We start from the raw sequence: 15,842 nt of genomic DNA, 5'->3' as shown, positions 1-15,842 counted from the left end.
CCTCCTCACAGGGCTGCTGCAGGACAGGGCAGAGGCTTGCAGAGAGAGACCTATGGATTTGGGGCTGTGGGACACCTCCACAGACTGTTACAACTGCTGGTGCTCTCTCCTTGGCCTGCGAAGCTTGCATGGCAGTGGTCAGAGGACAGAGTACAAGATCAGCCTAATTCACCCTCAAGCAAATTTAATTTTTCTTTTTACACCTTCCCTTCCCCTGTCTTTAACTTCCTGCTACCCTACCCCATATATAAAGCTGCACTAAGATTTGGAGTTACATAAAGACTGAAATTCTCAGTTATACAGAAAAATCATTTGGCGATCAGCTTTGGACTGAAAACACCTCTTTTTAGAGAGGACTGGTGTTTCCAAGTGGTTAAGAGCAAGACCCGGGAATATGAAAATTTTGGACAGCCTTCTCTGTTCACAGAACTCTAAAATAGGCAAAGTTGTTTTATTTATTAGGGAAACAAGACAATTCTTGGTGTTCTTGCTATGATGTTCACTCAGGGGAAGCTGAGAGAAGATGAAATTCCTTTCTGAGAAGCAGCTGGCTTAACACGGGCAGGGACAATGTCACAATTTGACGACTTTTGCTAACCTACGCAGCAGTGAGTCCTTGGTCTGTGTCTCCCCCATCCCTCTGTGCTACAGGGAATTGCTAAGACACACCTATGGCAGGTTTGGGCTTTTAAATATGTGCTTTAAACATCCCCAAAGTTCCCTAATTTGCACAGTTAACCTCAGTCTTAGGAAAATCACTGCAAGTATCTCCCTTCAGAAGGCTACTAGAGAATGTGTCTAAGAACTAATAAAGTTTCCCCTCCCACCCTTGAAAACTGAATATTCTCCAAAAGATTGACATTTTTAGATTTAAAATTCTCATGTTTAGGCTGAAATTACAAGATAATAACAACAATCATGTCATTAAGTCTGGATGAAAGGTTTTGATCATGGGGAAAGTACATTCCAACACAGTTCAAAATAAAAATCTCAAAGCTCTGAGCCCCTCCATCTCACACTCAACCTCTTCTCCTTCTCCCCATGCCTCTGCAGAAAACACAGGAAAGAAAGAGCTGAGAAAAGCAATGGAGAAAAAATAATTTTCTCTCCAAAATGCAAACGAAACAGTAACACATTTCAATTATAACAAGAAACTTTTTCCACACAAAAAACAATTTGCTTTTTCCAACAGGCTCCAGCTGTGGTAGGCTGAGAGTAAAAGTGTAACACATGAAGGCAAATATGGCCTTCCTAAAATATAAAGGAATTTCCATGATTTTTATGGATTGCATTGATGAGAAATGCATTTGTGCACTCTGAACTGCCAGTAACATTTTTGTTGTGGGATATACTTTGAATAATTCCTTTGCAAAAACCATGGTCATATATTCATTAGAAATGAAAAGTCGTTCTGGAAGACCCAAGCTTCGCAATGAATGGTATTTCAATAAATAAAGGTGGTATAAATTCAACACACTGATTCTCCAATTCATCATCCTCTAAGCTAAAATATATCATTCCTCTCTAATTTCAATTCCCAGCCATGCCGTCCTCTTAATCTTAATTATAAATGGTCTGCCACTTATCAAATAATTCTCTGTGTACTGCACAATCCTCACCCTTAATTACACAAATATTTTATTTTTGGAACAACACAGCTCAGCAACAAGCTTCATTTTTCTTTTCACGACTCAGTCTCAAAGTAAAGCATTTATAAAAGCTCTGGGCGCATGGAGAGAAAATTAGTTGCTCCTCCGTGGCTAACAGTTTTTAGCTAATCACAATGCAGCTCCACATCACTCCGAGCAGGGCAGTGATTAAAACTGCGCCTGCAACAAAGCAACATTGTGCAGAGCGATGACGTGCTCCAGTCAAAAACGTCTCCCCTCTCGTTATGATTGGTATTCCCCAGATGTTTGACTTTGAGCTCTAGCTTGGCAGGCGAGGCTTTGTGGCTGCGATTCAAGTCCCAGGCTTGAGCAGCTCCAGTGTTTATTCTCATAATTTACACTTTGTGATGGCTTATGGACAGTTATGTACTTGGTTTCGTAGCCACCACTTCAAACCAAGGGCCTGATCCTGCCGTTATGGAGTTAGTGGTAAATGCTTCCCAATTCCAGCGCTGGCAGGAGGCCCCAGATGACTAAACCGTCTCTCAAAGCAAACAAGCCAATAAAAAAGAACAATTTGGTTTAAAAACAATAGAAAACGCCTGAAATCTTACTTACTAGGAAGTCTTCTTCACAGTACACCTTGCCATTGACATTGTAGAACGCTTTTCCTCGTAGTCTTCTCCCTGACAAAACATAGTACCGTTAGAATTTCGTGCCCCGTCCCCAAACCCGGCCGTTCACGGCACAAAGTGCAAAGAGGAGCCCGCTGCGCCTGTCCCAGCCCCTCGCCCCTGCACATACCAGGGGGGCTGGCTCTCGGCTCCATCCTGCCCTAACAAACTCCTTATCAACTAGATGTTACTTCTAAGAGCAGGGTATGGAACCCAGCTCATGCCTGCTCCTGCAAAATTTGAAATCTAAAACCAAAAATGTTTATTCTGGGAGCAAAAGGCTCATTTGTAAATTGAGACAATTTTCTTCGCAGGTGAAATCGCAGCAGGTGCACATCCACTGCAATCAACATCAGTGACACGTTTGTCTCTGAAGGACCAAACACAGGATACTGCATACGGATGCCCCCGTCACCTTTAAAAATATGAATGCATTAATCAATGCCACAGCAGCTACACCCACAGCTCCCTGCGATACTAACGCAGTACAAGGCACATCTGATGGAGGGAAGGGCAGAAAAATCATACTGAAACCAAGAGATTTCATTTTCAAGTTTGAACATTTGCCATTTCATTAGCGGTTGCAGAACTCTATTGACAAAGCTTGTGATCATCATTAACTGATGGCTCCCTTTATAGCTAAGAAATACACAACAGACTCCAGAGAGTCCCAACAAGAAGGATTAAACCAGGAATTCAGAAACCACCGAGCCCAACCAGTTTTTAGATACGGCATATCAGATCTGTCTTACACCAGAGCTGCTCCACTGAAAGCAACACCATTTTATCAGTGTAAAGCAGAGAGAGAGAAGGGAAACCACGCTCATCTTGACTCACCTCATGTCCACTCTGTGCCAGGGTCCCACTGGCCAAGGCTCCCAAACATGTGGGTGCTCCCACAAGCCATTTGCAGCCTTGGCGAGCAGAGGGCACGGTGGCTACTATAGGCTGCAAACCGCCTGCCATCAGCAGAGACCTGGAGCAAGGAGGAGGGTAAGAGGCTCTGCATTTACAGGTCAACAAATGAGCCCTCCCAGGTCACTGCTGAAGCTTTTACGCCACAGAATAAGCCTGGACATCTCCTGCCAAGGCAGCTCCACCATAAACACGGCCGATCTTTGCAGAGGGTTTGACTTGGAGGGCCGGAGAGCTGAGCCAGCTGGCCAAGCACAGAGGGGCAGGAGTGCTAGCCACGGTTTCCATAAACAATGTTGAGGAAAATATGATTAATTTTCAGTGCTTGAAAGTGCCTTTTACACGTTGCCACTGCGATCTGATCCTGGGAAACAGTGTGTGGCACAAAGAAGTTGGGATCTGGGATGATGCTTTTGGGAAATCACATGCTGCATGTGGTTGTCTGGCGGTTTTACTGTCGTGGCCGAGGGAAATGCTTCTTTTGTGTGCACATTCTTGGGCTGTCGATCTCACGGGCTGCTGTCTCCATACTGCTGGTAGGTGGAGTCAGCTCTTGTTTGTCTTTCTAGCTGCCTGGTAGCCCTGATGGGGACCAGGAGCCCAGTGGCGTGGGCAACGCACTGAGACTGTCCCATCGCCTCCGAGACTCTTGGGTAAAACTGGTCCATCCTACGCATTGCCAAAAAAAGGCAGAGGGCTGGGACAACCATTAGGGGGTCCCGGGGCCTCTCTCAACTGATGCAGGAGCAACCACCTCTAGATCTTCCCTCCAGCTTATCCAAGCCATTTTTAAACCTCTCCAGTGAAAGGTAAAAGAAAAGTAAATAGAAGGGAGGGAAGAAAAGGAAAGAGGACAGAATGGCTTTTTACAGGATACATCGGCTCTGCCAGACCCAGACTAATGCACAACTTGTCTTTAGATGGTAGAAATGAAGTGGCTGCACCCAGAATGGGGACTTGCCTTGGACGTGCTGACGCAGCACTTCCACCTTGCTCACACACACCACCAGTGCAGAGCCAGGGCAGCTGTTTCAGGAGGAGAAGCACTGGCCGTCACCCTCTCCACACACCCATTGTGGTCAGAAGCAGCAGAGAAAATTAGAGACAAAACCTGAACTCCGCTGCTGGAAGGATCTCTGCAGGAAAGGAACGCCCTAGATCAGGGAGGCAGCCCCCTGCTCAGCACCGCGCAGCCTGTGAGCCCCGCTCACTGCCCCCACCCACTCTGCCAGCCCCCTGGCACAGGCAGCCCCCCTTCCCAGCCATCTGGCTGACATGACAAAATCAGCTCTTTTACACACCACTTGCAGCACAACACTCTTCAAAACTGAGGAAAACCACCATTTTCATCATTTTACAGCTAAAAAAAACAAGCTACCTGTTAGGGAAACAACTTGCCTAAACTCATGATACAGGCAAGCAGTTTGCTCACATGATAATTACTATTATTAGCAATAATTAATAAGATAGTCAGGCCTTTTACCTTAGAGGAATTTCATTCAGGGATCATACAATAATTATCTCATAAACAAGAAACAGCAAGTTATCACACAAATAGCTGTGGCTGTACCATACTGGCTTCTCCATACTGCATTTTAGAAATATAGGGAAAAACATATGTTCCGTTTACCCTCCAGAGGGTTTGCTGAATGATGGCACTGAGCATGGTCAAACACCAAACTCTGTGAGTTCCTGGGCATCGTGTGGAACCTGCTGTCGAGAGGAAAGAGCTGCCAGCTGCAGGCAGGGAGGGATGGAGCTGCTGGGGACGCAGCGTCAATGCCCCCAGCCCCAGGGTACCTGCCCCCAGCTCCACGCACAGGACAAGGCAGTTTCACCTCTCGAGGTCCTGGAATAACTCGGGGGCCCGCAGAGCACCAGCCCACCCTGTGCAGCTGCCATTAGGCAGAGATTACAAGTTAAAAAGCCCTCAGGTGCTTTAGCCGGCAGAGTCGAAGGCCTCGCCAGCCAGATGAGGCAACAGCATCCTGCCACCAGTAGGCAGGACCTGCTGCTTGGCTGTCCTTTGAACGGCTGAGTATAGCCAAGCCCCGGTTACTATTTGCTTTCATAACATTGAAACAGAAAAGTCAAGAGTTTCTGACAAAACTTGATACAACTTGCCGCTGGCTCATTATAATAATAATGAGCAGTTATAATGAGGAGCCTAGCGTGGAGCTGACGGGCACGGGGTTTCACAAACACGGCACTGCTTTCCTACTCCTGCTGGAGACCCACCTTGGCTCAGCTGTGCTGCCAGAGCAGGCTTCAGCAGTGGGGAGGAGGCGGCTGCTTCCCCCCGAGCAGGAGAGCAGCAGGACACGCCAGGGGACCATGGGATGCGACAGGAGCCACCCAGCCTGCACGCAGCACTGGCTTTCATAGGGAAGCCCTCTTCTCCCCTGGGTGCTCTTCAGAGACATGTTTTACTGTAGAAAACGAAGTGTATGCACTCACAGGCACAACAAATGCTTGTTGCAAATAACTTTCAGATTTCAGGGCTGACACCCACACATTTGAGGGGCAGCAAGCGCCAGGGTAAGGGGGTTCCACCACCTCGGGTGGGAGGCAGAGACTTTGCAAATGCTTCAGCAAAGAGTGTGAAGTTTCAGGTAGATAATCTACCAGTTAATTAAATGCAAGCTAGAAATTACTCTGTCCCAAGGAACGATCACAACTGGTGCTTGCAACCAACACAACAAACTTCCAAAAGAAAGCAGGCTTTTGGAACTTCTAAAAATTATATTAAATCAGGAATCAGCTCTAGGTTTTTAACATCAGTTTTCACATTTAACCAGTTTGTGAGTCTCTGGTATTTAAACATGCCTAGCAATTACTTCCTGCACAATTCTCCTCCAGACGACCAGGAACAGGAGAGCTGTTGCTTTAGCAAAGCACTCAACTCAGAGATTTGGCTGGCAAAAAGGAAAAATGACCCAGAGCTAACACAGGCTGTCCACAACTGTCCGCTCCAGCCTCCACAACACTTCGCTGAGTGGTGAAAACACACCAGCCAGGAAGCCAAGATGGGATAAAACTTTTTCCAAAGCTGTTTCAAAAGCTGCTCCAGGCCCTCACGGAACAAAATGCGAATCAGACAGGGTTTTACAGTCTTGAGGAGGTGCTCCCAAAGAGCACCGAGAGTGTCCTCCCCCTCCTCACCATCACGGAAGGCATCTCCAAAGCCCCCCTGCCGCCACAGGCAGTGGCTATCTGGGAGATGAGCTTATCGAGTGGCAGCCTTCCGTGGTAGATCTCCAGTCTCACACGGGATGATGCAACCGCGTTGGGGGCTCACCCCCCCTCGCTTTTGTAAGACAAGAGATAGCAATGTCTCACTGTCACAGCATGGTTATTAGACCTAATTACTGTTTGCAGCACGCTTTGAAGTTGAAAAGTGCCAAGCATTATTATAATATTTTAAGTACTTTGATGATTAAAAACACGCAACCGTTGGGTAATAATCATGATTTACTAGTACTGTAGTGTAAGCAAGTTCATGTGAGAAGCCTGCATTGTCTCAGTGCCTGACGCTACTTAAAAACAAACAGCTCCCCTCTGACATAATGGGAATGCTGCAGCCCCGGCATCGCCTCCCAGATAACACCCAGCGCGGCCCATAGACTGCTGGCGCGCGGAAAAACACCCCAGCCCACCTCCTCGTCACCGCGACCTCTGTGGGGATACATGCGCCCCTTCTCCTCACTTCATGCAGGAAAGTTTCAGCGTTAGAGGGAACAAAGTGTGGGATGACTAATAACGTTCTCCTTATTTCTAATGTTACAGTTGTGTGGAACAAGAGGATTGTATTTTTGTCAGAAAATGTAATTAAAACCTCCCCATACAGAGTGCAATCAAAGAGTTCAGCTGTAACTATCACTGCTAAAGGTAAGAAATTTGTTAAAGCAGAGCTAATTAAGAGCCCGAGCTATCGCCACGGACTACTACCCAGGTACCTGCTGTTCCTGCTGGCTGGGGACATGCTGGCTGGATCTGACCGCACACCAGCACAGACCCAGGCTCTGCTGCCGCTTCCCCCATGGGGCATGGCCCCCCAGAGCCCCCTGGAGTGCAGGCTGTGGCAGGAGCCGGCAGGAAGGTTGGGGCTGGCTGGAGCCCCTAGCACAGCCATCAGGTGATCCCACTGGGGATGCGGCACCACGAGCTGCTGGCTTGTCCCACAGCACCAACACATACACACGGCATCCTTCTTTAACAGCTCCTTCTAGAGGAGAAAAGCATATCGCATTGCTGCTCTCACTGGGATTTCTTCCCCTCACTATTTATGTGACAAGTCGTCAGTTAGTTCTAAGGCTGATGGGGCTCGGTGAAAACCTCTGCACTCTGGAAGCTTCGGTCCACGACTCGTGCAGCTCTCTGAGCATGGCAGCCCCTGGCTCTTCATGCCTGACTGACCGAAGGACTGTGCATATCTGTTTTAGTTAGCAATGTTAAACATGGACCTAATTGCTTGTTAACTGCTTCAGACGCCATCTCTGTAGTGACTGATGTGACACCAGCATCATCACCCGTCTCATCTTAGCACCTTAAGCAACAGTCTCTCAAAGCCTTCAGACTAAAGGGACATGTAAACATACATGCCAGATTAATACGCCACAACATTTGCTGAAGCATTTCCCAGCTACCGCAACAGGGAAGGTAAATTCCCACGTGTTGCCCCAAAGTTCTATACAAGAGAAACCAGGCACAGGGCAGCTTGGGCTGAGCAGACGTACCTGCATGCCCGCTGCCCACCTGCAGCCACTGTCACTGTTCAATGAAAACTTTACCAGGACAAACCTGGTCATTTTGTTTTGCAAAAGGCCCTGGCTCAGGTCTGGGGGTGCTGTGATTCAGAGCGGGTCTGCAGTGGCCATCCTCAAGTTCCCACGCTCCCGCACACAGAGAGCACCCAAACGCACTTTTACACCCTGGTGCCAACCTAGGACTGTGGTGGGTTCATCGCCCAGCCCCTCTAGGGGTCCCAGGGCTGTGGTAGGTCCATCACCCAGCCCCTCCAGGGGTGGCAGGTCCCCGGGTGATCTCCCGTACAGCCTCCAGACACCATCTGACAGCACAGGGCACCACAATGGGAACCACCCTCCCTCCACAGCCTGCAACTAAGCTCTGGCATGGGTGCTGCAGCTTCTTGGCCGCCCAAGGAGCGACCTGCTCTCTGAAGAGTGCCTGTGCGCTCACCAAGTACACATGTTAATGACTGGGAAACTGGGATCAGAGCAACTCAAAAGCTGAAGGACGAGTGAAACCTCCAGGATTCCATCTGTTCTCCACAACATCCAGACTGGAGACAAATACCGTTTCTGAAAAGTAGAAGCTACACTTGCCAGATGATTCCAGGAGCTTAAATTTCAGGAGAGATACCAAGTTTTACAAACACGGAATAAATCATTGAAAGATATTAAGTAACAGCAACCCACCTCTGCTACCTTCTCTACCCAGCCATCTCACAATAAAACAGATGCAGAATTTCACCCAGGAGATGTTTTCTTTCATTTGGTAGAGGAGCTTCACCTACCCAGAAATTGAAGATGTGCCAAAAGAAAACAGAAAGGTTCCGATACTTCTTCTTTATTTGTTACCATTTCTCCCTTATTGACATGTACGCTTGGGCCCGCAGTTCTCCATGACTCCCTCGGGCTGACGTCTGCCTATCTGCACCGAGAGCTCCTTTACAGGGCGCTTCTGTCACTCCACACACTGGAGAACAGGGGGAACCCGAGGCTGCTTTGGCCCCTGAAAAACTGTTAATTAAATTTTTCTCCTCTGTCTCCTACAAGGGACAAAGGCACCAAGCGAGGCGAGCAGAACCTCTTCCTGATAGGTGCTGCGTCCGAGCCGCATCCCCATGGTGGTGCAGGGTCTTGGGCACAGGACGAGGCTGCGAGGGGACGCCTGCCACTGAGCTTGGAGAACCTTCCATCCCCCCCTGCCCCGGCCCCTCCTCACAACGCTCAACTGCTCAGGCTTTGTGAAGGAAGGGTGAATTTCTAGGACTTTCAGGGTTTTTAAGATAGAGGAGAAAAAAAAAAAAATCGATGCCAAATTCCTGTGAATAGAAGATGCTGCATGTTGGCAGAAGCCACTTTTCACAGACTCCAGCCGTTTGAAATCGGAAACATTAAAAAGTGGCTACTGTGGATGTGCTGTATTCTTCTTTTCAAAGCAATCTGGCACACAATTTTGCTCCCCTGTTTCAGGACCCAATCCTGCATTCCTTTCACGCTCAGACTCCCATTGACTTTAAGGAATGCAGGATTGGATCCTAAATGTGTGCTTTACTCACACAATAGCTCCTCATGGTTACGATCTATTGAGAAAGGCACACTTTAAAAACCATTTGGAATTGCAGGCTCATCCACCAGGCCAGAATGCCTGTAAAGATCCTCCATTATTTCAGGAAAAATGCTGGGTGTGTGAATTACACACACACACACATTTTCTGGTTTCAAGCTGCAGGCACAGCTTAGCTCGAGATGCATCACAATATTTTGAGCGCTGGCCTGATCGCTCATAAAGAAACCACGTGCAATTTTAGTTTCTGAAAAAAATCAAAACTCCGGGGGGAAAAAAAAAGCAAGCCACCAAAGCAAACATATAAGCGGCTGAATCTTTAGGACAGTTTTTCAGAGAACTTTTGTAAAAGCCTCTAAAAGACCTGCACCAGCTAAGACAAAACAGAGCCTCGCACTGCTATTTTTGAGGATGCTGTATATTGAGTTACGAGGCTATTACGATGCAAATCTCAAATGTACAAGCTTTTTACTTGGCCATAAACACAAAACAGTATACATTGTCCTTTCAGAAGAAAAGGTTTGCTGCTAAAATAGCAGAAGCCCTACGTAAATAACCAACATTCTTTCTGCCTGAGGTCACTGACTTGGCCTATTCAATTCCGGGCTAGTCTGGGATTTGACAATCTAAGCAGGGGAGAGGCCCTTTCCTTTTTTTCAAAAGAATGCTGGGATTTTATTTGAAATTTAAACTCTTGCAAACAAAAGGTGGCATCGTATGCTAGAGGCCTATGAAGGTGGAGTACAGGATGTGTATTGTTTTCTCCCTTTACATAGATTCTTTCAGGAAAGAGTATTCAAGATTCTGTGAACAAATTCTAATCAAATATTATCATCAGGTAGGCAGACATAGCAAGATATGAACCAACACTTTTAAGAGACCAGGAGATTTACTTTTTAAAAATATCGATGCAGGGAAAGCATAAAAAATTGTTTAAAAATATAATTTATTGTTTTAAATAAATTATTTAAAAAATCTTAATTGAAAATTCCTCCATAGCTTAGGTTCCTATACTAGTTCATGTTTGTACACCAAAAAAAGAGCTTTTCAGTGCAAATTAGCTGTGGCTACAAAGTCAGTATTCATTCTCATCCTCTGTCTGAAGTTGAGCTGTCCTGGAGAGGCAGATGGCAGTTCACTGTTCTTCCTCCCCATTACCCTTGCCCAGCTCGTACTGGGACTCTCACAAAAGTACACTCTTGTGTAATACAATTATCATTTCCACTTCTGGGCTGTTCTCCAGGCTCTGCTCTCCAGCACGGAGCATCGTGCCAGCTCCTGCCACATGGATGTGCTAGTACCAACCACCTCCTCCCACCACTCTCAGCTCGCTTTGCAGCTGGGGTAACTCATGGCAGCATCACTGAAGCCATCACCATTTATACGAGCTGTAGACCTGCCCCAAGGTACTATCTTTGCCAGGAAAAAAAAAAAAAAAAGTCTGTCTTTGCTACGCACTCACTAACGTGTGGTAAAATCCAGATGAAAACAAGGCAGTTTATCATTTTGACATGTTTGCAGCCCAGGGTAAACTCTAGACTCTCCTCTGCAGTTTACTTTAACCTGCCATGATGTCAAAATGAAAAACTTCATTATCTTCCCTAGGATTTTGCCTCGTGTCAGCTATCGATTGCACTGAAGAAAACACCTTTCTATCCATAAAACACACCTTGGCTGCCAAAAACCCTTGCATTTCTGCACTGAGAAAGGTAACGTGTCTTGCTCTGACCACTCTGCGTCATTCACTGCCACTGGCTGGAGAGGATGTGGAGGGTGCATTCCTGCCCCAACGTAGCTGCATGACATAAACTGCCAGTCTCCAGCAGGATTATGTGGATAGCTAGCTAATATCCTTTGTTACCTTGCTGGAAAACCCCACCTTCCTTGGCAGGGTGTCCATAATCTCTGTGCCATGTTTACTCTAGTGTGGAATTCTCTCTTCCTTTCTCTGTCCTCCTACTCTTCGGTCAGGTTATTTAACCAAAAGGTTACTTAATGCTGCAGGGACAAGAAGATCTCTGACCTCTGGTACTCAGGCAAAGCGTTCCTGTGCAGACTGTATTATAAACTTAGCAGATACTTTCAAGCTTACATATAATTTGCAAAAGTTAAAATTGGCAGATGTTTCCTTTCTCTCCCACTTATGTATTTATTCTATCCCATACCGCCCATCAATTTCAGGGTTAAGGCATAAATTATTTCCATGGAGCTCCAACAGAAGAACTTATGTTGAAAAGGAGTTTGTAAAAACATGAGCCAAGCATATATTTAAAAACAGAAATACAACAGCTTGCATTGATCTAATAGCTATTCTGGGCCTATATATTAACATGTATCTTAAAATATATTTCTTAATAAGCCGGCAAGTGGACACGCTAACAGAGAAAGGTAAAATAAAGCTCCAAATGTACTTCAATTAAGATATTTTTTTTTCAGGGCTGTCTGGGTTTACAAATGCAAAAAAAAAAAGTGAAGACAGAGGGCAAAGCAACACAGACCACTGGGTAAAAACCATGTGAGGCCTCCCCACCACTCAGCAAGCCGTGAGGGAAGGGGGTACAGCTCTTCCCCCAGGGTAGCTTCCACTGTGGGACGCTTTCATGGTTCCACCACAGACCTTGATAACCCTGCTTGTTATCAGCAAAGAATTCCACTTTTCCAGCTCTAAGCCAGGACTTAAAAGAATACTTGTCTTATCACGCTATCCCAGGGTCCCAGTGCCAGCCTATTGTATGACAAAATAAATCCATCACCAAACTGCAGCCTATTCCAGTCCAAGTCTTCCCGACCCTGCAGGACACAACCCTCCTGAGCAGCCTTGCTGGCTGCTCCCCATGCAACGTGGTGGGTGGTTTTCACTCAAGCTCCAGTAAGAACCACCACAATGGCAGCAACAAGGATCCATCTAGCACGGTATCCTGTCTCCAGCTCTGGCCAAGAGTGGAAGCTCAATGGGAAAGAGCATGAGAAACAGGGCTTGCAGAGGCTGATGTGTTCCCAAGAATAACCTCTCAGCTTCCAGCAGCCAGCACTTAAGGCCTTCCTGCACCGCAGGTTGCATCATAACTATTATGTTTAATAGCCTCGCTGGACCAATCCTTCTTTAATTTGTATAATTCCTCTATGAGATCATTTATACTTTTGGCCTCCATGCTGTCCCTATGGCAGTGAGTTCCACAATTTCATTATGCGCTGCAAGAAGTGTTCCCTTTCGTTTAAACCTCTGCTGATCTCAAGCTTCTGTTGCATCCTAAAGAATAAAGCAGCCTGTACAGTCATCACCACCAGACTAGAGAAGAGCTTTTATATGTCAAAGCCTGCAACTTTGGTCTTCAACTGCACCTGGAAATGAACAGGATGCAGATGACAGGCACAACTGGTATTTTTATCTAGCAGCTTTTTGAGACTCTGCTCAGGTCCTCTTTGTACTACACATAAGTGGACACATGTAAGTGGAACTGGTAATCCCTGACTCAAAAAGTTCATACCTTGTATATGAGCTCCCTGCAGGAGACGTGACCAAGCCACTGAGTTCTGCGCTGCCTGAAGTTAATGAACAGCCAACTGCTATAATAACACCCGGGAGATAATTTCTACAGGAATACATCCTCAAGAAGAAACCACTGCATTCCAGTAAGACTAAGGGAAGAAAAGAAAAGGAAAAAAAGAAGAAGAAAAAAAAGATGTTTGGTCCCTACTGCCACCTGGACATTCAGGTGGCATTCAGAGCAAGCTAAGAACCCACCAGAGACTCCACCTGACAAATGTAACTAGAGGAAAGCTAGGTGAACTTGTTGAACTGAGGGCACTGCAGACCCCTCACCATCGCTACCAGGTTCTTTCTTGCAAGTCATTATTCTCTTCTTCATTCATGTTCAGCCTCAACTCAAAATCACGGCTTAGCCTGGCTCTGAAGCAGATGATCAGAAATCTGATCAAGAGCTGGAACGGCAAGTCAGATTGCTGAATGTCATCTCTGCATGGAGCGCACTGCAGAATCACCTTCTCTCCTAATACTTTATACATGAAAGTATGCTGAATAAACGGAGTGGACACAGCCCAATCCTGTGGCAACATGCAAGAGAGCCTCAAGGGAGATGAGCAATTTCCCTAAACTATCTTCTGCGTTGTCTCAGAAAAACAAGAATGGATCTGCACAGGAACAGTTTACTTTCTTCCTCCCAGTAGCATTGTATGCGTCAGCACCTGAGAGTGAGCAGCATCAAAGGGCGCTGCTGCTGAAGCCAAACACACCAGCAATGTCTGGTCTGAGTCACATCCAGAGAGGGTTCAGCAGCCAACACCAATGGCACCCACGTGTTTGTGAAATCAAGCTCACAGTGCTCAGTTCTCCTTTGCAATAAAGTGAGACTGTTGAGATCCGCAGTGCCTAGACATGACATCTTGAGTGACAGCTATAACTTTTTTCTTCCTGTGATAATGGAAGAATGCACTGGGGAATGGTCCTTGGGACCAGAAGTGCTAAGAAAGCTTAGAAAAGTTAGTACACGCTGGAAAAAAGTCTGAATATTCTCAGGATAGCAAAGTATTAAAACATTCTGCCAGTTTTGAAGCACATTCTTTGGGTTTAGATTACTTAGCAGTAAGTTTGAAAGAACTGTGCAGAGACAACTCTTGCTCACACTAGTGGACAATTATATGATGTTAATAATGTTACTTCAGATTTATTCTGTGTAACTTTGAACAATACCTTGCTAGGACCTTAGATATCTGTTTTATACAATATTCCAGTACACTCTGCTGTAAATAAAATAAAGCTGAAAATTATAGTTGTACTGAATTACTGAAATGAACTGGGGCTTGCTCAGCCAATTCAAAATGCAGTCAGAAATGAGCCCTCCAAAATGGCCCGTCCTTGCTGTTCCGAGGTGGACTGGCCACAGCTTCCTGCATCAGGTCACACTTGAGCTCAAACCATAAGCAGCTTCCAAGACAGAAAGCTGAATAGGTAGGACTCCTGATAGTACACTCCTTTTGGCACTCAGGTACAATAAGGATATTGTTCCTTTAATGCTTAGCTTTCCTTTTAAGAAGTATGTGAGATTTCAGCCAATTCTCCCCAACGATTAGTTCAGGATGAATGTACTTAACTCAGGATTCAGCTGGAAAGAGCCCAAGTAGATGCAATCAATTTTCCACTAAATCCACTTCCTTCCTCTCTTCCCTACCCAGCATGAGACATCAGCTCGCCACTACAGCCAGTGATGACTAAGACAATGAAAACCTCTGCCTTCAGCCACACTCACACTGAACTTGGTTATGCCTTCTTTTGATTTTCCCTGGTTTTCTATTTTTGCATATCCTCATTCTGTTGACTAGCCCAACACTTGGGCTAGGTGGAAAAGCAGCTATAGAGTAAATACGAAAAAGTAGCTCTACAGCAAACCACAAACAGCAAATGCATTGGCTGCTCTAAACCCCAAAGTTAACCATCCAAAACTGCACAGAATCAGCACAGAACTTCACTGATAAAGGACGACTTTCCCCTCTGCACATATTTAACAGGAACCTCCCTGAGATTTCAGTGTGCAGGTACAGTATGTCTGCATCTGCCAGCATCCGTGCTGTGCCATCTCTGTGCATAACACCAAAATACCTTCATCATCATCATCTAGACACCATAGTACTTTGGAGATATTATCCGCTGGCCACTTTAATTCAACCAGCCTCATGCAGCACAGCCTGAAAAAGAACAGTTGTAACAACAGGGATGATTTGCTACTAGAATTTAACCAGGGTAATAAAAAATTACATCTGTTCAAAAACAAGGCTTAGAAAACATGATCTCTGGCTCTCACCGACCTGCCTTCTTAAAAGTTTAAGCAGATGATTTCCACCCTCATTTCCCCGAATGTACACATTCTCCTTTGTTAAATAACTTGTGGAAACAGCAAAACCTGGTGGCTATGTATTCTTTAGGCTTTCTTCCTCTAGACCAGCAGTCTCCAAACTTTTTTGATCGTGCTCCCCTAACAGTAAAAAATGTTTGAGTATGCACCCCCAATACAGGTATATTTATTTACTTATAAATTACATACATCTACTACTGAAGTGTTTTCTTCTCGCACCCTAACGGATCACCTTGAGCACTCTGTGGGGTGTGTACACCCCACTTTAGAGACTGCTGCTCTAAAGACCACTGGACTGTTAATACCGATTCAGCAAATTGTTTCCATAGGTCTGAATTTACACTGCTGCGGTTCCTAAGGTCAGTAATCCACTGACTCACTCAAATAAGTTATTTGCATTATTTCCAGGAAAAATTTTGCAGGGAACGTAGTTGGAAGAGTGACAGTGCAGAGTACCCGGG

At 45.9% G+C, this 15,842-nt stretch overlaps 1 protein-coding gene across 3 annotated transcripts in view; it reads right to left on the bottom strand.

Moving 5' to 3' along the window:
• Nucleotides 1-15,842, bottom strand: part of WTIP (WT1 interacting protein) — an 84,982-nt gene that overhangs the window by 23,067 nt on the left and 46,073 nt on the right. For all 3 annotated transcript variants that reach the window (XR_012586500.1, XR_012586499.1, XM_074582922.1), the window contains one exon: nucleotides 2,229-2,296. Coding sequence is in view for 1 of the 3 variants with exons in the window: in XM_074582922.1 (XP_074439023.1) it covers nucleotides 2,229-2,296 (68 nt within the window). In the remaining 2 variants the exon portion in view is untranslated. The remainder of the gene's footprint in view (nucleotides 1-2,228; nucleotides 2,297-15,842) is intronic.

This window comes from Larus michahellis, chromosome 4 (assembly GCF_964199755.1).
Source record: "Larus michahellis chromosome 4, bLarMic1.1, whole genome shotgun sequence".
In the NCBI taxonomy this organism is placed as follows: Eukaryota; Metazoa; Chordata; class Aves; order Charadriiformes; family Laridae; genus Larus; species Larus michahellis.
Note: the sequence above shows the minus strand (reverse complement) of the source record. Positions and strands in the feature narration are given on the sequence as shown.